Source organism: Chelonoidis abingdonii, chromosome 24 (genome assembly GCF_003597395.2).
Source record: "Chelonoidis abingdonii isolate Lonesome George chromosome 24, CheloAbing_2.0, whole genome shotgun sequence".
Classification (NCBI taxonomy): domain Eukaryota; kingdom Metazoa; phylum Chordata; order Testudines; family Testudinidae; genus Chelonoidis; species Chelonoidis abingdonii.
In genome coordinates this window covers 16,620,588-16,640,844 of record NC_133792.1, presented here as the reverse complement: position 1 = coordinate 16,640,844, position 20,257 = coordinate 16,620,588, and the positions used below count along the sequence as shown (strand labels likewise).

The 20,257-nt window shown below is 44.2% G+C and overlaps 1 protein-coding gene across 1 annotated transcript in view; it reads left to right on the top strand.

Annotated features, from left to right (window-relative positions):
- Nucleotides 1-20,257, top strand: part of DDX31 (DEAD-box helicase 31) — a 68,447-nt gene that overhangs the window by 38,221 nt on the left and 9,969 nt on the right. Inside the window, exons 17-19 of the mRNA XM_032779263.2 lie at nt 2,356-2,437; nt 8,540-8,651; nt 13,223-13,403. Of these exons, the coding sequence (XP_032635154.1) occupies nt 2,356-2,437; nt 8,540-8,651; nt 13,223-13,403 (375 nt within the window). The remainder of the gene's footprint in view (nt 1-2,355; nt 2,438-8,539; nt 8,652-13,222; nt 13,404-20,257) is intronic.

Sequence of the window (20,257 nt, the reverse complement as noted above, 5' to 3'; positions counted from 1 at the left end):
GGCTGTTAACATGTGGGAGAAAACCTTTCCTATGCTAGAGTCTAACACACTCTGCCCATGAGGGCTGCGAATGCTCGGCCTCACATTCTCTAGTCTTTTAAGGAGTTCACCACTAAAACAAGGAAAGATGAGGCCTAATAAAAAATAAGCAAAAAGAAAAACTTTCTTTTCTGGGAGGGGGAAAAAACCTTTTGAGAGTGTGTGTGTCAAAATGTAATTGTAAATTGAGAGTATCCATCCAGCCGGTGTATCTCATTTTGTAAATTGGGAGTATCCATCCAGCTGATGTGTCTCATTTTGTAAATTGGGAGTATCCATCTAGCAGGTGTCTCTCTAGTGGAGTCCTGCAGGGGTTGGTTCTTGGCCCTATTATTATGAATGATTTGGAAGAAAGCATAAAATCATCACTGATAAAGTTTGCAGATGACACAAAAATTGGCAGTGGTAAATAATGAAGAGGACAGGCCACTGATACAGAGCAGTATGAATCACTAAATAAACTGGATTCCTGCAGAGAATATGCATTTTAATATGGCTAAATGTATCCATCTAGGAACAAAGAATATTGGCCATACTTATGGGATGGGGGGCTCTGCCCTGGGAAGCAGTGATTCTGAAAAGGATTTGGGGGTTGTGTTGGATATGAACATGAGTTCTCAGTCTGACTCTGTGGTCAAAAGAGCTAATGCAATACTGGGATATATAAACAGTGGAATCAAGCAGGAGAAGAGAGGCCATTTTACCTCTATATTGGGCATAAATGTGACTGCTGCAGGAATATTGCATCCAATTCTGGTGTCCCCAGTTCAAGAAGGATGTTGATAAATTGGAGAGGATTCAGAGAAGAGCCGTGAGAATGATTAAAGAATTAGACATTAGAAAACATGCCTTATAGTTATAGACTCAAAGAGAAGGTTAAGGGGTGACTTGATTATAGTCTATAAGTATCTACCTGGGGAACAAATATTTAATTATGGGCTCTTCAGTCTAGCAAAAAAGATGTAACATGATCCAATGGCTGAAAGTTGAAGCTAGACAATATCAGACTGGAAATAAGACACAAATGTTTAATGGCGAGAGTAACTAACCGTTAGAACAGTTTACCGAAGGTATTGGTAGATTCTCCAGCACTGACAGTTTTTGTGTCAAGATGGGATGTTTTTCTAAAAGATGCTCTTTTGGAATTATTTTGCGGAAGGTCTGTGGCCTGTGTTATACAGGGGTCAGACTAGATAATCAGAATGGTCCCTTCTGGCCTTGAATCTATGAATTTTTCTCTCTCATACATATGCACACACAAGTGCACAAACTCAATTCTTTTCTTTTGCAGGTCACCTTAATGTTTATTAAAGTCCTTTCAGATCATCCAGGTGTGTTAGAGGTTCATAGTCTTATTAATTATTACAGTAAAACTGACTAGTTCAAAATTACTGAGGATAGGAACCATATGAAAACTTTATCTGGTACTTTTTCCATAATACACTAATATTTCCCAGTTACTCTGCTTCTTTTCTGTAGCGCTAAATTAATAATTTTCAGTTAAACCTTAAAATTGGAAGTACTAATTTATTGAAGACTTTATGGTAGGTGAGAGCTAAGAATCTTCCAGTGGACTACAGTGTTCTTTTTCACTTCCCACCATGGCTACTGTTATGTTACATCCTGCACCACTAAAGTATGTGTTAGTTTTGACCTTCAGTTTAATGGGAGCAAGATTATGGGTAAAATCGTGGCCCTATTGAAATCAATATAAAAGACTCCCATTGACTTTAGTGGCACAAAGATTTCGCTCCAGGTCTTCAGACATCTCCCAGGTTCTGTGTCAGTTACGGTGATGTTGTAGATTGTGGCTGAAGTGAGACTCGTTGGGAGTGAGAGGCACTAAGAAAACATATCAGGCATCATGTCAGAGCCTAGATTCTCAGGCTGAAATTTTAGGCCTTGGTCCCCTCTGCCCCGCTTTATCATTCTGTGAGGTTTTGGGGATCACTGGGTATGTCTGATCCCCTTGGGGAGGAAGCGAGTCAACTTTTGTAGGCTATGTCTCCACTACATAGCTTTTAGTGACAGGGCTGTGTTGCCACAACCATGCCCCTAAAAGTCGTGCAATGTAGCCACTGTTTGTTGGTTCCCCACCAACAAAAAACTTCTACTCCTAGCGAGCGGCACTGTTCATACTGGCACTTGTCGCAGCAAAACTTTTGTCTTTTGAGGACTGGGGGGGTTAACACCTCTGAAAGACAAAAGTTTTGTTGTTCAATTGCCAGCGTAGACATAGCCATAAAGAAAGCTGTGCATTGTCTTTGGGAAAAGATGAGATATTACCATTTTTTGTTTCCTTTTCTGCTGCGTCAGTGTCTCCGAAATGAAGATGGAGGATATTCTGTCCAGCCTGATGAAAGACGATCGTTTCAAGGGGCGCCGATGGGGAACCAAGGTGAGCAAATGTTCTGATTCGGAATTGCTTAAATTTACGTTTCCTAACCAAGCATGACAAATAAGCTTTTCCTTGGCTCTCTTTCTTCAAGACAAGGTATTAGCAAACCCATGATCTGGGCAGTGCAAAATGACAGTTGAACCTTGCTATTCCACACTTCCCTAATCTCTGTTCCTTGAAAGTTTTGCTCCAAAATGTCCCTTTACAATTCTGAGCAAAGATTTCACAGCAGGCCGTGCCATAGTGAGGGCTTTTATGGCAAAGAAACTGCATTGCTTTTTTTACAAAACTACTGCAGTCCATTAGCTGGCAGATTCCGAAATATTCTAAGTAATTACAAACTATACAACAGTCCTCCAAATAAATAAACATTTTTGTGACGCATTCTCCAGGTTTTTTTAATTTTCACCTTTGTTTGCTTAGGGCCTGCTCCAAAGCCCATTGCCGCGGATGGGAGTCTTTCCACTGACATTGGTGGGCTTTGGATCAGCTCCTTCCTTGCTAATTCACAGAATGTAAACATTTGCAAGGGATCTCTCAGTCACTGGAGCAAATTGGAGAGTACTGCTGTTTGAGAGCCCAGGTCTTAGATGGAATGTGAGTGAAAGTCAAGCATTATCCAGGTTTATTTTTCCACTTGCTCATTAATTTGCCAGTTCACTCGTTCCCTTACACCAGCCAACAGTCTTCAACTTGTGCACGGTCTTCAAGTTTCCCATTGACGGCAACTGTGGGTGTTCCCATGCCTTTGAAAAATAGTCATCCTTCTGTTATGCCATACATCTTCTACCATGAAGATCTGTGGATTGTCTGACATTTCTATTCAAAACCATGTCTTTCCGGCCCTTTCCTCGAGTCAATATACAGTTTTTTTAATTTTCTGTTGTATGGTGACTGGAACAAACCTTTATTGTTCAGGAGTGTGGTCTGTAAAGTAGTCTAACAAATACATAGTTTAATAAGCGTGTGTGTTAGGATAAAGGATTTGTTGGTGTGAGTTTGGGATTGCTGCATTATCTAAAAATGATCTAAGTTACCTTTTCTATGCATAAAAATGTCACTACTTTGAAGTCCAGTATCCCTGGAAGCAGGGGCGTGCACAGGGGGAGGGCAAGCAGGGGCATGCTCCTTCCCCCCAGTAATCGGCGGAGCACAGAACTCCTCTGGCCCCAGGTTTGTGGGGGGAGCTGACAGCTCCTTCAGCCCTGGGACTGCAGCAGGGGCACAGAATGTGCCCCTCCAAAAGTGGTCATATTTTATTCCTGTGCACGCTCCTGCCTGGAAGTAAGCTTTTGGTGTGTCCTTGGAAACTTGGAATCCCCTTTCAACAATTACAAAACTCCAATTTCTGGCCCTCCTGGCTCTAAAGATATCCCACTTAAAACCTGGCACTGGCCCAGGGCAGAATATAACCCATCTTGGGCCAGTGTAATTGTGTTGGCTGGGAAGAGAAAATATTTCTCTGGAAGGTTTTGGTTTGGTTTTTCAATTGCAGCTCTTTTGAAGCTTATGACAATCAGGCCCATGGTGCATTGAATTGAGAACCCAGCCACTGTGGGTTCTCAAATCAATGGCCACTTTTGAAAACATTGGCCTTAACAAACTCTTTGTGCCTCATTTTCCCCATCTGTAGAATAAGGCTAACCGCTAACCATACCAAAATAAACCAATATTTGGAAACCAGTTAGTATTTCCATTCATTATTTGTGGTAGCGTCTAGAGAACCCCATTGTGCTAGGTGCGGTACGTATAACAAAAAGATGATCTCTTCCCCAAGGAGCTTGCCAATCTAAAGTTGTAATCCTGGCCCCATTTAAGACAATGGGAAGTTTGCCATTAAATTCAGTGGAGCTGAGATTCACCCTAGTTGTGGGAAGTTGGTGGTGCTGCCTGACACAGGTTTAAAAGACAGTGACCAAGAGAAGAAATATCTTGTTACGAGAATGTCCTGAAAAATTGAATAGAGTGAAACCAATATAGTTCTATGGACATTAAATAGGATTCTATAGACATTACTCTTTAAAAGCCTATAAAATGTAATAGAGGATGCAGTCCTTTCTATGGCAGCCTGTAGCATTCTATATCAGGGATCTAATTCTCTCTCAAATTCTATAGGATGATTTCTAAAAGGTCTATGGAAAGGTTATCATCCCCTACTAAATGCTGTAGGACTTTTCCATAGAGCCAGTACAGCAAACGAGGAACAGAATAGACTGGATGTGGAACATACAGCGATTTAAGTTTAGTACTAATGTAGGCACGAGGACGAATGGGTACAAACTGGATATTAGGAAGTTTAGACTTGAAATTAGACGAAGGTTTCTAACCATTAGGGGAGTGAAGTTCTGGAACAGCCTTCCGAGGGAAGTAGTGGGGGCAAAAGACTTATCTGGCTTTAAGACTAAGCTTGATAAGTATATGGAGGGGATGTTATGATGGGATAGTTTAATTTGGGCAATTGATTTTGGATTATCGGCAGATAAGTCTGCTCAATGGTCTGTGAGGGGATGTTGGATGGGATGGGAACTGAGTTACTGCAGAGAATTCTTTCTTGGGTGCTGGCTGGTGAGTCTTGCCCACATGCTCAGGGTTTAGCTGATCGCCATATTTGGGGTCGGGAAGGAATTTTCCTCCAGGGCGGATTGGCAGAGGCCCTGGAGGTTTTTCGCCTTCCTCTGCAGCGTGGGGCATGGGTCGCTTGCTGGTGGATTCCCTGCAGCTTGAGGTCTTCAAATCTCAATTTTGAGGATTTTCAATAACTCAGTCATGGTTAGGGGTTGTTATAAATGTGTATGGGTAGGGTTTTGTGGCCTACCTTGTGCAGGAGGTCAGACTAGATGATCATATTGGTCCCTTCTGACCTATGAGTCTATGAGTCTATGATTGCAACTTGTAATTTCCACTTGTTATGAAGGATCTGACCTAACCCAGTCGTGACTTTGCTGCTTGCAAGTTACAGAGTTCTCTTTACCTTATCAGCTCTCCACATATGGAGTCATGTATATGTGATACTCCTGCACACAGAGTCCTCATTATAATGTTTTTCATCTCTCACCGCCTTGACTGAAGTCCATTATAAATACCCCTTTGGAACACACTTTTTTGGGCTCCTGTGAGCAACTGGGGAGTGAGCTGAAGTGCCTGTAAAATGTATATTTTATATTTAGACACATGAAATATATATGTGGCTACATCTGGGTGCGTGACTGTTCACCCACCTACAAAGAGAATAAATTTGATCTTTCAACTTTTACGGGGAGAGGGGTAGAAAAAAATACCTTGGTGGGTTCTGGGGGCTGTGCAAGCGGGTCGGAATCAGCCAAGCGAAAAAAGTTATTAAAACAACACCCTTCATTTTGTTTTCAAGTATCACAGAAGCAGGACGTATTATGCCCCCCTCTTTTTTAACCATAAGAAAATCCCTCGTGTTCTAGTTTCTATTAACCCTTTTTCTTAATGAACTTGGAGATTTCCAATATCCATCCCCAAAAAAACCCAGTCTTAATAGACATACGTTTCTCTCTTATGAAATAGAGAATGTATCTTTTTTTTTTTTTAGCATGGTTGCTTTTTTTTTCTGTGGTGTCATGAAATGTGCAAATAAAATTAGTTGCTTTTTGTGTATATTATTATTTATTAATTATGTTTGTTTATTATGGCAGTGCCTCTGGACCAGCCAAGAATGTGGTCCCATTGCGCAAGGCACTGTACAAATACAAGAGTAGTAGAAGCTTTCATAAATGAGGTGGAGTCTGTAACATAGCACGTACATACATGCAACACTCAGTTCAGCATCTATGAGTTACAAAGGTTAATTCCACTAAGTGAGGCAGTAAATATATGTAGAAGGAGAAACAGCCAAGCAAATACTGCAATACGTTATCTTTTGGGCCTTGGCATATGGTAGAAGGGCCTCAGGTGTATTGTCTCTCTGACTTTAACAGGGATATTCTCAGGAATGAGATTTATTCGGGTGTGTAAAGGATGCAGACTTGCTTGTAGGTGCCAATCCACTCGTTTTATCTGTCCACAGCCTCAGACAGTGGTGTATGGTGGGGTTTTTGTTTTTTTTTTGCACTGCTCAACACTGAGTCAGTTTTAAATTTAGATTTTTTTATTTATTTTTTTTAATACCAATCTCCCTGGAAGGCAGGAATCAAAACTCAGATTTCTTCATGCCCATTAGGGGGAAGTTTAAAATCAAATCATTCTGATGGGGTTGAGGGGGATAGAAGAGGAGGAAAGAGAGGAGGGGGGGAAGCTGTTTTCTAAGGACGTTAAGTTTTCTTCCATTTGCTTTTTTTGATTTATTTTTCTTGGGCTGATCTCACACTTTGGAAATTATGCACTAGTTTTTATCCCTCATTTTAGTCTTACTCCTCCCACCCCCTTCCACCAGCAAGAAGAGATGCCTCATTTTGAAGCCTAAAGGGGGAAATAAGAAAAGTCCTTTGTAATATATTGCCATATTATCACTAAATCCCCTGACAGTTGTGACACAGAAGCAAGTCACCTGTCACTTAAGCTTGAGGTCTCTTTAATTTTCTCCTGGAATTCGCACCAGGCTGTCTTTAATTTGAGGCCTTTATTGGAATTCTGAAACCTTTCTGCCTCCCCAGCGCTCAGATCTATTCTGAGTGCTGTTACAGAATGTATACAATAACCAACAGAGGGATTCGGAGAGGGCTGAAGCACTGTTTATTTAACACTCTGGAGGGATTTTCGTGCTTATTCGGTCCTGGCTACCCGGCTTTCAATATCGCTTTGACAACTGTTATGCCCTTCTCATTAATTTTAAACAGTTAAAACACAGGAAAAAGAGAAAAAGTTTTCATTATTAAAGTGCTTTACTTTTTAATAACAGAGGATTCTGTCCGCCAGGGGAAAGGGCAACCTCGCTAATTTCACATTCATATTAAAAATGCTGGGAAGGTGACACTCTATGCTGCCTGTGAGGCTTAACAAAAGAAAAAGTCGAGAGGGTAGGAAGGGGAGAGAAAAAAAGTTTTATGTTTCACATCAGTAGAAACTTGATAATGACAAATGTCCGCTTTGGTGAGGTGGCTCTACTTCTGGCATATTAAGTCCTTACATGGACCCTCGACTGCGAAATAGCTCATCAGATTAGTTATTGTTAATAATTCAGTTCTCCACAGGTGTAAGCAGACATGACGGCATTGAAGTCAGCCTTGCACCCTGTATCACCAGGAGTGAATTTGGTCTGCTGTGCTTTGTAGCTTGGAGATTATATAAAGACCTTTTTTCCCCAAAATCCAGTAAAATGACTAGAGCCCCTTGTCTACCGTGCACAGATGCAATATGTGGGACAATGGTTCATGCACGGGAAAGTGCAGGGACATCATTGCATAACAGGGGCTCTCTGGAAGGAAGTGGAGAGGGCACTTAGGGTGCAGGAAGGGAGAGATTGTTCATGGTCTAGGAATTTGGTAGGCCAGGAGTGGAAGAAAGAAGTGGAGAGAGCAGCTTGGATGGAGGGTCCTGGGAAGTTGAAGGTAATGAAAAAGGAGGTGTAGGGAGAGGAAGATCAGTGAAGATGAGAATAAGGAGCAGGAAGTTGATAGGAAATGAGAGAGAATGAATGTGGGTGGTTTAATTCATTGTCCTAGGGCGGGAATGGTTATATGGATTGATTGATTGATTTGATTTACTCCCTGTCTTACTTAGAATAATATCATTTTAAAACACAAGAGAAAACTGGGCCCAGTGGTGTCAGTCTGGAGTAACTCCACTGATCTGGATGGAGTTACTCCAGACTGACTCTGCTGTAATCAAGATTGGAAGCTGAATCGGTGAATCCAAAGTGGCTGCTAGCAGGAGAGGGGGGAAAACATATGTGATAGGTGTTAGAAAACACAAAATTAAACCTGATTTGCTCCCTTCACGAAGCGGTGCTCACTGGTTGCTTTGACTTCAACATCTTTATCTATACATATTTTTTTCCCTTGTAATATTGAGAGGATTACCCTCGTTGGCCCCGGGGTGGTTACTGTGTGATTTTACTGTTATTAAATCTTTTCTAAACTGCTTCATTATTCCTGACTCAAACTCTGTCTTTCCTTTAATCTCCCACCGCCCTCCTAGAAATCCCGTGGCACGAACCCCCAGGAAGTGCGGGAACGGGCAACGGTCTTGCAGACTGAATTTGAAAATTATGTGCACTCCGGTGAGGGAACTGTCCAGTGGGCAAAGAAAGGTCAGTAGGTTGCTTTAAACTTATTACTGAATGGCTGATACAAATGGCAAGGGTTCCCCTCTGATGGGGTGGGCTTTGGGGGAAAGGCCTAGCAGAAGTGACTCTAAGGGGGTTGAAATGGACGCAGAAGGCTTTATAACGATATTAAATGTTAATTTCTTGCTTTCATGTATTACGCACAAATGAAGTTCAGTCTTGGCTTTCATTAGGATTTGCATCTAGGGAGCTCTGACCCAGTCACGTGAGCGTCTAGGTTTTGTGTTACAAGGGGAAGGTCAGAGGCAACAGGCTAACCTCATCCTGGTTATAACTGCATTGAATCCATTGTTTACACCAGGGATACATTTGACCCAGTGAGACAGAATGTCTTGGAAGAGATGCCTAGCAGCCCTCATCCAAGGATATATTTCCATTTGATGTGTGTACATGTGTGTGTACATGTGTGCATGGAGGGAAGCAGCAATAGCAGAGGAAGCACAATTGCTGATAACTACAATTATTATTGAATCTTTATTTACAAATCTGCCAGGTAGGATATGTAAAGTATGGCACAGAGCAATACAGTGAGTTTTTACCATCTATACTGTGACAAAGTTCCTCCTCTACTTTGGTGGGTCCTGCGCTTATTGGCGGATTTGTTCACCTCAGTGATCTTCCCCACTTGTGGAACCCACAGTCTGGGTCAGCTCCTCCTGTGTCTGATCAGGAGTTGGGAGGTTTGGGGGGAACCCAGGCCCGCCTCTCTCCAGGTTCCAGCCAGGCCCTGTGGACTGCAGGTGTCTTAGTGCCTCCTGTAACAGCTGCATGACAGCTCACAACTCCCTGGCTACTTCCCCATGGCCTCTCCAAACACCTCTTTTATCCTCACCACAGGCCTTCCTCTGGTGTTGATAATGCTTGTCCTCAATCCTCCAGCAGTACAGCCTCTCACTCTCAGTCCTCACACACGCTCCTCTCCTCTGGCTCCTCCCTGCCTGACTGGAGTAGCTCCTTTTTAAACCAGGTGCCCTGATTAGCCTGCCTTGATTGGCTGCAGGTTTTCTAATTAAGTAGCTATCTCTACTGCCTTTCTAGAAAGATTTAATTGGCTCCAGGTGGCCTTGATTAACCTGGAGCAACTGCCATTTGGTTACCAGGGTACTAGGGATTTGTTTAGCCTGGGGCTAACATACCTGTTTCTCAGTACTTTACTGTAGCCATCTGGCCTTGCCCCATCACAATACCTAGATTTGAGAATATGGCAGTGGGACAGGGGGCAAGAGATTGCATCTGCTCTGGGGGGAAATTGCCATGGGAGTGGCCAGAGATCCTTCAGTCATGCACTGCCTCCTGGCAGAAACCAAAGGGATGGTACAATATGAACTGATACAGCCCTCCTGTTCTACAAGGGGAATGTGCATGCAAAACAAAGTACCTGTTGTGAAAACAGTGTCCAAGGCAAATTACTAGCTGTTACCCAAACTTAATATTGGATGCCCTTTCGAGGACCCCAATCCTGCACCCAAGGAACTGAACCATCTATGCTCTAGGGTAAATATATAACTAGATTGTTTGTTTTCTTTTGAACCCTCTTCCTTCCATCTCACTTCACCTCCTGGTCAATTTCTTCCCATCCCACTCAGGTATGAGCTAAATACTGATGTCCTGACTTTGGTAGAATTCCTATTGACTTCAGTGCAGAACTTCCCATTGACTTCAGAGAGAGGAGGGGTCTTTATGAATTCACTCTGTGTATTGAGTTATTAACAATCTGAGTCATTCTTACCGAAACAAAAAAACCACGATAAAAGTGAAATACTTTCCTTGTGCATGGTAATGTCTGGCAGCAAGATCATTCCATTTCAAGGTACAAATAAAGAAAGTGATCAGAGAGCACCATCTTGTAATGGTACATGCTGGGGAGGGAGAAGATGCTCCCGATATATAATGTAAATTCAGGATTCAAGGCTGTTGTATTAAATTTAAGACAAATGGCTGGGTCTGTTGCCAAGAGAGCAGAGCTACTATCTTCTGAATGTCATGCTAGCTTCTCGAGTAAGTACATAGTGAAGGAATCATGGTTAGTAGTAGATCTTCCTGCCCTAATCTGTAATTTCAAATGGCATGCATCAGGATGATGATGAGCACGGAACTGGGAATTCTAGGGTTCTGGCCCTGGTTTTGACCTTGGGCATGTCATAGAGTATCTCTCTGCCTCATTTTCGCCTTTAAATTCTTGCCTCCCTCCTCTGGAGGCCTGGGAGGCTTAATTCGTTCATGTTTTAAAGCACTTTGAGCTCCTTGGATGGAAGGTGCTAGAGATTTGCCAAGTATAATAACCAAACCTCGCTGTCGTGGGTGTTGCTGTGAACTGCTTGATTGACGCTGTAGTACTTTTATGGATTTTAACCAAGTATCTCAAAGCTCATTACCAAACCCTCCTCCCTGATCAAATTCTTGGTCCTAACCAACTCGGCTTCTTGACATGCCAGTGAGTGTCCCCAGTTATCCCCATTTTACAGCTGAGGAAACTCTGAGGCTGAGAGCCATTCCATGACTTGCAATTGGTCTTGCAGCATCAGCAGAAGGGCTGGGAATAGAATCCAATAGTCCCTAGTGCCCTGCTCATGTCTCCAGACCATGCTACCTCTAATGTACTGTGACAAAAGGAAACAACCGAATGGGCCTGAGTCTTGTACAAAACAGATCCATGTCTGTGCCGGCACAGTGTAACTCTATACACACGCTCTCATTGCTGAGCTACAGGCTGATGACTTTTGATGGCTGCTGTGGGGAAATCTGTACAGAATGTCATGAAATGTTGAAACATGATGCAGCCACTGTTTGTCTTGAACTAGGGCTGCCTGCCCCCCCATCTCCTGTTCCACTATCTGCATATGCAAATTTTCCATCACTGACTGGCTTCCATAGACTCCCTTCTTCCTCCCCTTCCAAGCCAAGAATCATGAATAATTAACATTGCAGCTGGCTTTTGCCTTCATGGCAGACAACCCACTGGAAACCATGCCAGCAGTGCATTTGTTTCCCTTTTCTGCATTTTCTGACCTAGTCAGTTGTAACATCCAGTGTTTGATTACAGGCTGCTTCCAAAAAGATTGGCTCTCCAAGATCCTTGGGATCCAAGCACTTTGAGTGCTGTAAGGGGCTTTATAGCTTTGATGAGAGTGAAATAGCCAGTGGGCCAGATTCTGAGCTGATGTAAGTGGGTGCAGCTGCTGTAGAATTTTTCATGGGAGTTACACCTTACAGCAGGAGTGAATTTAACCCAGTAGCTTTATAGAGAGAGAGCAGGAGCATTTGGATTTTGAGAGCTTTCAAGCTGGGCCCTTATTGCTCTTGGTGTCTTATCGAGAGCCCCTCCTGCAGACTGGGCATTTGCAATGTTAAGCATCCTCTCTGAAAATACTGATCCTTAGTTGTTCAGATGTCCCTAAAAGACTCCTGATAGGAAATCAGGGGAGGGGTGCGAACGATTCACCTGAGTTTCTTCTCATCGATTGGGAAAAGGCATTTGCTTTACTCAGCAAACAGAGCTTTGATGGATTCCCAGGGTCCTTCCAGGAGCTGAGCTGTTAAAATGACATTTTTATTACTGTTCATAAACTCCAAGCTCCTGCTGCTGCTGAGAGATTAGATTTAAGCTGTGGGCAAACTTGCTGGTCCAGTGGCTCAACAAGCCAGGGCATGAGAGGTTCAAGTTTAGAGCTTGCTGCCTTCGGGGACTGAGAGGGGCTGTCTGTGCAGGTCTGAATGGGAGCAGTGAATGGGAAATTTCATGAGCCGAGCAGGGGATTTTGGGAGACGGGGGTGAGCCTTAGTCAAAGAGTGTCCCAATAGCAGAGAGGAAAGCTGCAGCCTGAGCTGTGGGTGCGCTGAGCATTCTGGGATAGCCACCGGAGCGGATTCGCAGTGCTGCCATTCATGAGGCTTGTCCTTAGAGCAGTGACATCTGAGGAAGGCATCAGAGGGGTAAAGACTCTGAGGAAGTGTACATGCTGCTGGGTTTTTTTTCCCTTTTAAAAGGTGAGCTCTGTTCTCAGCCTGGTGATGAAACGGAAAATCCATGTGTCTCTGAAGTATTTCTAAGGGACTAGCTGGTGACTGGCAGAGAATTTATTGGTTGCTGGTGCCAGAGGAGTCTGCCCCCGACCCTCCTCACAACCCCTTCTCTGCCTCTCTTCATCCCACTGCCTTCCTGTCTTCTTCCGCCTCCTACCTCCCCTCTCTAAGCTTCTACCGGCCGAGGTCACCAGCTCAGTTCCTGAGCCGGTTGAAGACCACCATTCTGTCGGACAGGGGGGCAGCGTTTAGAAGAGGCAGACCTGTGCAAACCTAGTGTATCTTCATGTCCCTTCTTTTCTGCTCCCAACCTCTCGCCTCACAACTTTCCTCCTCCCACGGGATTGGGCACTAATACTTCACGTATTTTTAGTATCCCAACCATTCATAGAGCTGATATCCAGGGTGTCACAAATGGCTCGGCAACATCCTTTCAGCTGAAACAGGCAGGATGATGTAGGTTTAAAAAAAAACCTAACTGGAAAACATAACTCTTTCTCTGTTCTTCGCAGCACTGCAGTCGTTCCTTCGCTCCTACACCACCTACCCCAAGACCCTGAAGCACATCTTCCACATCAAATCCCTCCACCTGGGCCATGTGGCCAAGAGCTTTGGGCTGAGAGATGCCCCTCAGAACCTCAGCGCCTCCATGGCTGCCAGTTCAGGAAAGAAAACCAAACTGCAACCAAAAAGGTAGGAAGATCCAGCTCTCTGGAGCCAGGGCCACGTCATGAGCATGTCGTTTTGACCCCTGGTTTGAATGTTTTCTACCAACGGGGCTGAGAAATAATGGGAGAAAACTGGGATAAATTAAGGAACAGAAAGATGGAGACAAGGATGCAAAAACCACCTGCCCCTCTGGATCCACTCTTTGTACTGTCAACACAATGTCCCACCATCCAATCAGTCAGGAGCCTCCCCCAGGAGAGAGAAAAGAAAAAGGCCTGATAGCTTCTGTTTGCAGTGGAAAGAGTTGCTTCAAGAGGGCTCGCGTATTTTGTTTGCCCTATTGACTTCTACTTTAATAACAGCCACCCTCCTCTTTACACGCTGTGCTGGGGTCTGGGGTCATGGAGAGGTCCTGGGCTGTTGAATGACTTGCTACCCAAAAGTCACTCGCGAGGCCGTGGGATACAGTGGATGGCTCTTAGGAAAAGCATTACCTGCTCTGAGCAGAGGGCGACTCGTCTGAGGATTTCATTTGGCCATTAGATAACTTGAGAGTGCTACTGAGTGCCCACATTCAGTAGATGATACAGTGTGCCTCTGGCCAGTTGTTAAGAGGCAGAATTCCTGTGCCAAGCATCTTTGGGAACACACACACAACCATACAGTGACACCACACACACACACCTGCCTACAAGGCTTAACTGTGTCATGTCTGCCCGGCACTCAGCTGCACTGAGGCGTGGCCGTGTGGCATGTTTCCCCATGAATCTGCTAATGAGCATGCAGAGGGAGAGAGGTGCTTTTTTATTTGGCCTCTTAGGATCTCTGCCTCTCTGATCTAGTTCTTTAAATGAACACGCTTCCCCCTTTCAGATTAACTGATTGTATTCCGAAATAAATCCTTGGGTGTTCGCCACGCAGAGCTATTCACTTCTGCTGCGTGATCCAAAAGGCACTGGCAAAACTGGGGTTGGTCTGTGGATGTGTGTCAGTGTCGCCTGGCCCACTGTAATGTCACTGCTGCACATGAGACCTGGACAAGAGAGCGACCTTGAAGCCTGATGTGGGAGAATGGGCGTGTCGCCGAGGCGAACTGCCTGGGCTGTGGACAGTGTTTGACCAAACGAGCCTCATAAATACAAGCAATGCTTCTGGCTGATCTAATGATCCTGAACATAGGACTGGGAGCCAGGAAATTCTGGCTGTGATACTGATTTGTTTGATTAGGCAAGTTATGTGATTGCTCTGTGCCTCAGTTTCCCCCAATGCTAATTGCAGTGTATACTTAATTAGCTGATTTTCCCAAAGCTTTTATTAGTCCTAAGTGTTATTTTGATTAGCTTTATTAGTAAACACGGCTGAACTGGGTGTTTGAGTGGGCGCTCAGTCTTTAAAAAAAAAAACCAAATTAAATTACCTTGTATTTTGGCTTGCAGTAAATATCACCTTTTCTGAGTTCAGTTTAGAAGCATGAAGATGCCCCTATGTGGATCACCAACTCTGTACCCGGTGGCTCTGAGTTTGCTGCAGTTGTTTTATTTCTATTTTCCTGGCACTTTTTATCTCTGTGAAAACACCATCTCCAGTTGGCCTTTTAAACAGGAAGGTTGTGGTTTGATTGGGAGTTTTTTCTCCCCCCTTTGAAGAATTCATGTGAGTAGGAAACGAACCTGCCAGAAGTGTGTGTGTCGGGAGTTGGAGGGGCAGGCAGGCAGGGGGAACGGGATACAAAGGATGCTGTGAACATTCCAGGACACAGTGCAGAACATGACAAATTTCACAGCTTGGAATCTTTCTCTCTCATTTACAGTTATTTGGTCTCCCACCGCTGCCATGCTCTAGGACCTCCTAGAGCAGTGGTTCTCAACTTATTTGCCATTGCAGGCCACATCCGATACTACTTGTATGGCCCTGAGGATGTCACATGGGCTGCAGGTCTGTGCTAATTGGGCTGCAAATAGCCCATGGGCCACAGGTTGAGAACCACTGTTCCAGAGGCTCACTACCCCCTTCTCCCTTCTGGAGGTATGTTCTCTGGGACAAGGCCCTTCACTCTAAATGTTTGCAAGAGATAATAGTTTTCACTTGAACTGATTCCTGAAGAGTATCCCAAAGTCAGCGGGGTGCTTAGAGCAATTGCTTTGCTTTGCATGTTACTTTGTATACAGTGCAAATACTGTGTTCCACAATACACCTTCCCAGGCTGACGCTCTGGGCATTCAGAAGCGGAGACCATGGTTTTCCCACATGTTCAGAAATAATTCTCCTGTAGCATCTCACTGACCTAGTTTAATATAGTCTCTCGTGGCTGGTGTTCTGCGTTGGATGGGGAAGCACTGGCATCGAAGGCATGGTGAGGAGATGAACGCTTTCCCTTTCAATTTTTTAAGTGACTCTCCTGATCATTAGCAGTGAGGCTGCATTAGCAAACATTTATATCCCGGCTCAGCCACTGCAACCTCCTCCTCTCTGGCCTCGGCAAATGCAGCCTCCTCTTCCCCCGTTGCTGCTGCGGAAAGGGTCTTCCTGGCTTACTTTGAGACCATAGCACTCCCTCTTTGCGTCCTCCACTGGCTCCCTTTTTCCACCGCATCAAGCACAAACGACTGGTCTTCACTTTTAAGGGCTTTCATGGCATATTCCCATCCCATTTATCCTCTCTTCTGTGCTACAGAAATGTAAACTCCCACCTCCATTCTGCTGGTGATGCCTACACTGATGGCCTGTTTGTCAGATTTCCCAGCAAGCAGTGTCAGTGCTTTCCCCCATGCACTGTCCCTTATGCATTCAAGGATCTCCCTGCATCTGCAAGACATTATCCTCCCTGGCATCTCTCCATAGAACCCTTCAAGACCTACAAAACACTTGACGGTGGTTAGGCAGCAGGCGTGCTGAAACCGTTGCTTATCACTATCGTCGCAGTGTTACCTCGCTTCCTCTCATCTGTTTGTCATATCCGCCTCTCATCTTAAACCTTGACTGTAACCTCTTCTGGGCAGGGGCCATCTTCTTGCTACTTGTTTGCATAGTACTTAGCGTTACTGGCCTCTCAGCACTACTGCAGTCTAAGTAACACATTGTCATCATCAAAGCAGAAGAATGGAATTCAGAACTCCTACATGTTCTGTTCCCTTATCTGCTACTCTGCAGGCTTGGATGTGTCACCAAACTCACATTTCCAATGTTATGCACATAAACAACAGGGCTGGTTGTCCGAGGTTCTGAGTACTCACAATGCCCAGTGACTTGGGCTCTGAAAATCAGGCTGCTGAAGTGGTTTCATACGAATTTAGGTGTCTGACTTTAGGCACTCAGGGCCAGACACCTAGCTGGTGTAAATAGGCCCAGTATCATAGGAAGCCTTGGGAGTTATGCCCATTTACACCAGCTGAGAATCTAGCCCCCCAGATTTGAAAATGTTGACCTTAGCTTCTCCGTGTCATCGCTGGTAAAATGAAGATGATGCTGGTGAGACGGTTGTGAGGCTTAATTAATATTTGTAAAGTACTTTATAAATCTGATGATCACAGAATGTTACTTGTCAGGCCGTGTCTACACGACGCGTGAAAATCGATTTTAGATACACAATTTCAGCTACGAGAATAGCGTAGCTGAAATGGATTATCTAAAATCGATCTACTCACCCGTCTTCACCGCGCGGGATCGATGTGCGCGGCTCGCCATGTCGATTCTGGAACTCCATTGGTTTTGGTGGAGTTCCAGAATCGATGTAAGCGCGCTCAGGGATCGATATATCGCGTCTAGATGAGACGCGATATATCGATCCCCGAGCAATCGATTGTAACGCGCTGATACGGCGCGTCTTATAGACGTGGCCTCACTTACAGCTAACAATGTTCTTGGGCCAGATCCCCAGAGGTGTCCTGCATCTGCACTTCCTCAGTTCATCTTCTTTCAGGATTTGCTCCTTTACCTTTACACTAGCAATCCCACTGTTCCTACTGTGGGCAGTGCCTCATTGGTGTTAGTGCAACTATGGGAAATTAAGGAAAAGCCTGGTATAGACAAGGCTTAGTGGTTAAACTGCAACCAGGGCTTTAAGCACTCCAGACTTTCAGCGAGTTTGAATCAGTCCAAATGACTCATTGTTAATAAACAGACTGATAATTGTTTGTCAGCAAATCCAGAGTTGCACAGACCTGTTGCTTTGGCTCTGGGTTTAGTTGCGGGTTCATCCTATAACGCAGACTGGGCTGAAGAAGCCTCCTGGGTTTGCTGGTGAAGGTTGAATTTGTCTGCTAGACTGGAGAAGGATGGATCAGCCACCCCTGCTTTTTATAGAGCTGGCTGCAATTTGTGTTTGATCAGATCCAGGCAGCTCTGTCTCATTCAGTGCTTTATGCATTCCCACCCCTGCCGTCTGCCGCACACAAAGCCTGTTCTTCCCAGAAAGGCCTGGTCTGTACACAGTTCTTGTACTGGTATATTTATGTTGGTTAGGGGAGTGATTTTTTTTTTCAAACTGTTTTATGGTTCTACTCATGCCCTACTGAGCACTTAAGTTACACTGGTGTAAAGTTGCCTTTAATAGCTTATTTCCCTTTTCTTACAGGCATAAGCTATAAGCTCCTTTATACCAGTATTGCTGCATCCACAATAGGGGATTCATACCAGTATAGTTGAAGTGGTACAACTTTTGTGTGTAGACAGGGCCTAATTTGGGCTGTCTCAGTTCTTGTTTGACCAACCTGAACCACAGTGGGCTTGGTTTTCAGCGGCGCTGAGCCTCCATAGCTCTCATTAACTTGCAGTGTTGCGGGTGCTTGGCACCTCTGAAAATCAGACCGTTGGTGTTTCTAGTTGATCCCAGACAAATGAAGGCCTTTCCGCTTGGAAAGGAGGAAATATTGGCGCCACGGTCCTGCTCAGGATCCACAGCAGAGGACTTGCTCCCAGTAATCGCTTGCCACTAAACGGTAGCTGTGTTTAAAAGGAAGAAAGTCTCTTCTCGTTAATAAATGTCTGTTGGATTCTTTCTGTGTAATGGTTGCTGCAAACTCATATTAGCAAGTGTTTGCCGTTCATTTAAAGAAGTACTCCACATAATGGTTTGTAGGGCTGTGTCATCTCCAGCTCATGCACAGACACTGGAAAAAGCAAGGGGGGAGGAGAAGGAGATGCTGGGGAGAGAGAGAAAAAAAAAGTTGGAGACAGCATTGTTCTCGCTTTGAGAAGCCACCGGGGATAGGCTGGGGCTCTGCCTCCTGCTTCAGCTGACCCTCGCCAGCAGATGGGCAACAGGACAGGAATGCCCTTGTGAGCCAGGGATTTAACAGGGCTTTATTTAGGGAAGAATAGCCTGCTTAGCCGATAAAGAGCATGTAAGATGGTATGGGGCGGGCCTTGATGTCTTGCTGGCCCAGCGGGGAGCCAAGTGATGACTGACAGCAGTGTGTCACAGGATTACTTGGCCCCTGACAATGCCTCTCTCTGTTCCTGTGATGTTGCTACTCTGTTACAGCTACTTTTTCTGTTGTTGTGTGCCTCTTTAGGTGGCATTCCTCCTCCCCAAGCCTCCCATCCCATTAGAGTATAGACAGGCTGAAGATACAGTAGGTAGCATGAGGCAGTGGGGGGGCGTTAGAACAAATGGCGTAAGAGTGATTGAACGCTCATGTGCACATGGATTTGTATAATTGCAGGTCAGGGAAAGTGAGCAGGCTTTGCACAGGCTGGTCACGGCTCAGACTCCAGATTTCAAAACTTGGGGCAGCTGGAAAATAAAGACTCCACAAAATAACCAGAGTTGCCCTGTACAACAATTGTTGTTCTGCAGAACCTTGTTTTTTAATTAACTTTCTCTCTGTGTGTATGAAAGAGAGAGAGAGAGGCTATATTTATAGTGAAAAGAGTAGTGAATATAGGTTCAGTTTCTGCTCTCTGTTACATTAATGTAAATCCAGAGAAACACTTAATTTCTGTAGCGTTACTCTGGATTTACACTGGTGTAACTGAAATCTGAATTTTGCCTTTGATTTTTTTAAATTGCTTGTAAAATACAGGCTTGAAATAATAGCAGCACAGCCATTGAACAGACTTTCTTTTTCATAGTGTTTATCATGTGATACTGCAAGCATTGGTTGTCATATGGTAATTACACGTTGTGTCCAAACACCTGATATCTTTTCAGTAGTCTGCAAACCAAAGTCCCATCTCTCACCACCTGCATGGAGAATAAAGAACAAAGAGCCCAGAGAAAAAGAAAGAAATAGAGAAATAAAGTGAAGGGGAGAGGGTCATTAAATGGACAAAGACAAGGTTTTTTTTCATTTTTTCCAAACATCCTTTCTTAATCACCTCAGAGAGACCAGGTAGAAAAGCCAAAAACTGACAACATGGCAGCCAGGTGTTTGTTTTGTTGTAAATGCTGAAATGTTGTATCACACTCTTTTTATCCTGAATACACACATTTGTTTTCTCTGTCTCTTATGCTTGCTAGTGCTCTTCATAAACTGTTTGGTATAAACTGAATAGCCCCTTAACAATACCATTCTCTGCAAGACTTCATTCTAAAGATAGCATGTTGTATTAAAATAATACTCAGGGTCTTCTTGGAAGGTGAAATGCAGCATTTATTTAGAAGCTGTATAGGAGGAGTTGGCAGTTTTCTCTCCTGTCAAAGATGATGGAACTCTTTGCCATATGATGTCATTGAGGTCACAAACTTACCAAGATTGAAAGAAGGATTGGCTGTTTATATAGTTAATAGGAATAGTTATAATTAATGCAGCCAAAAAAAAAAAAGTTTTTGAAGGGGAAAGTACCTAACACTTTAGGGTTTAAGCCAGTCTCTGTTAGGGATCTGATGAGACCTTTATGAGGGATCGGGGCAGATTATTGAGGGGTTCTTATACCTT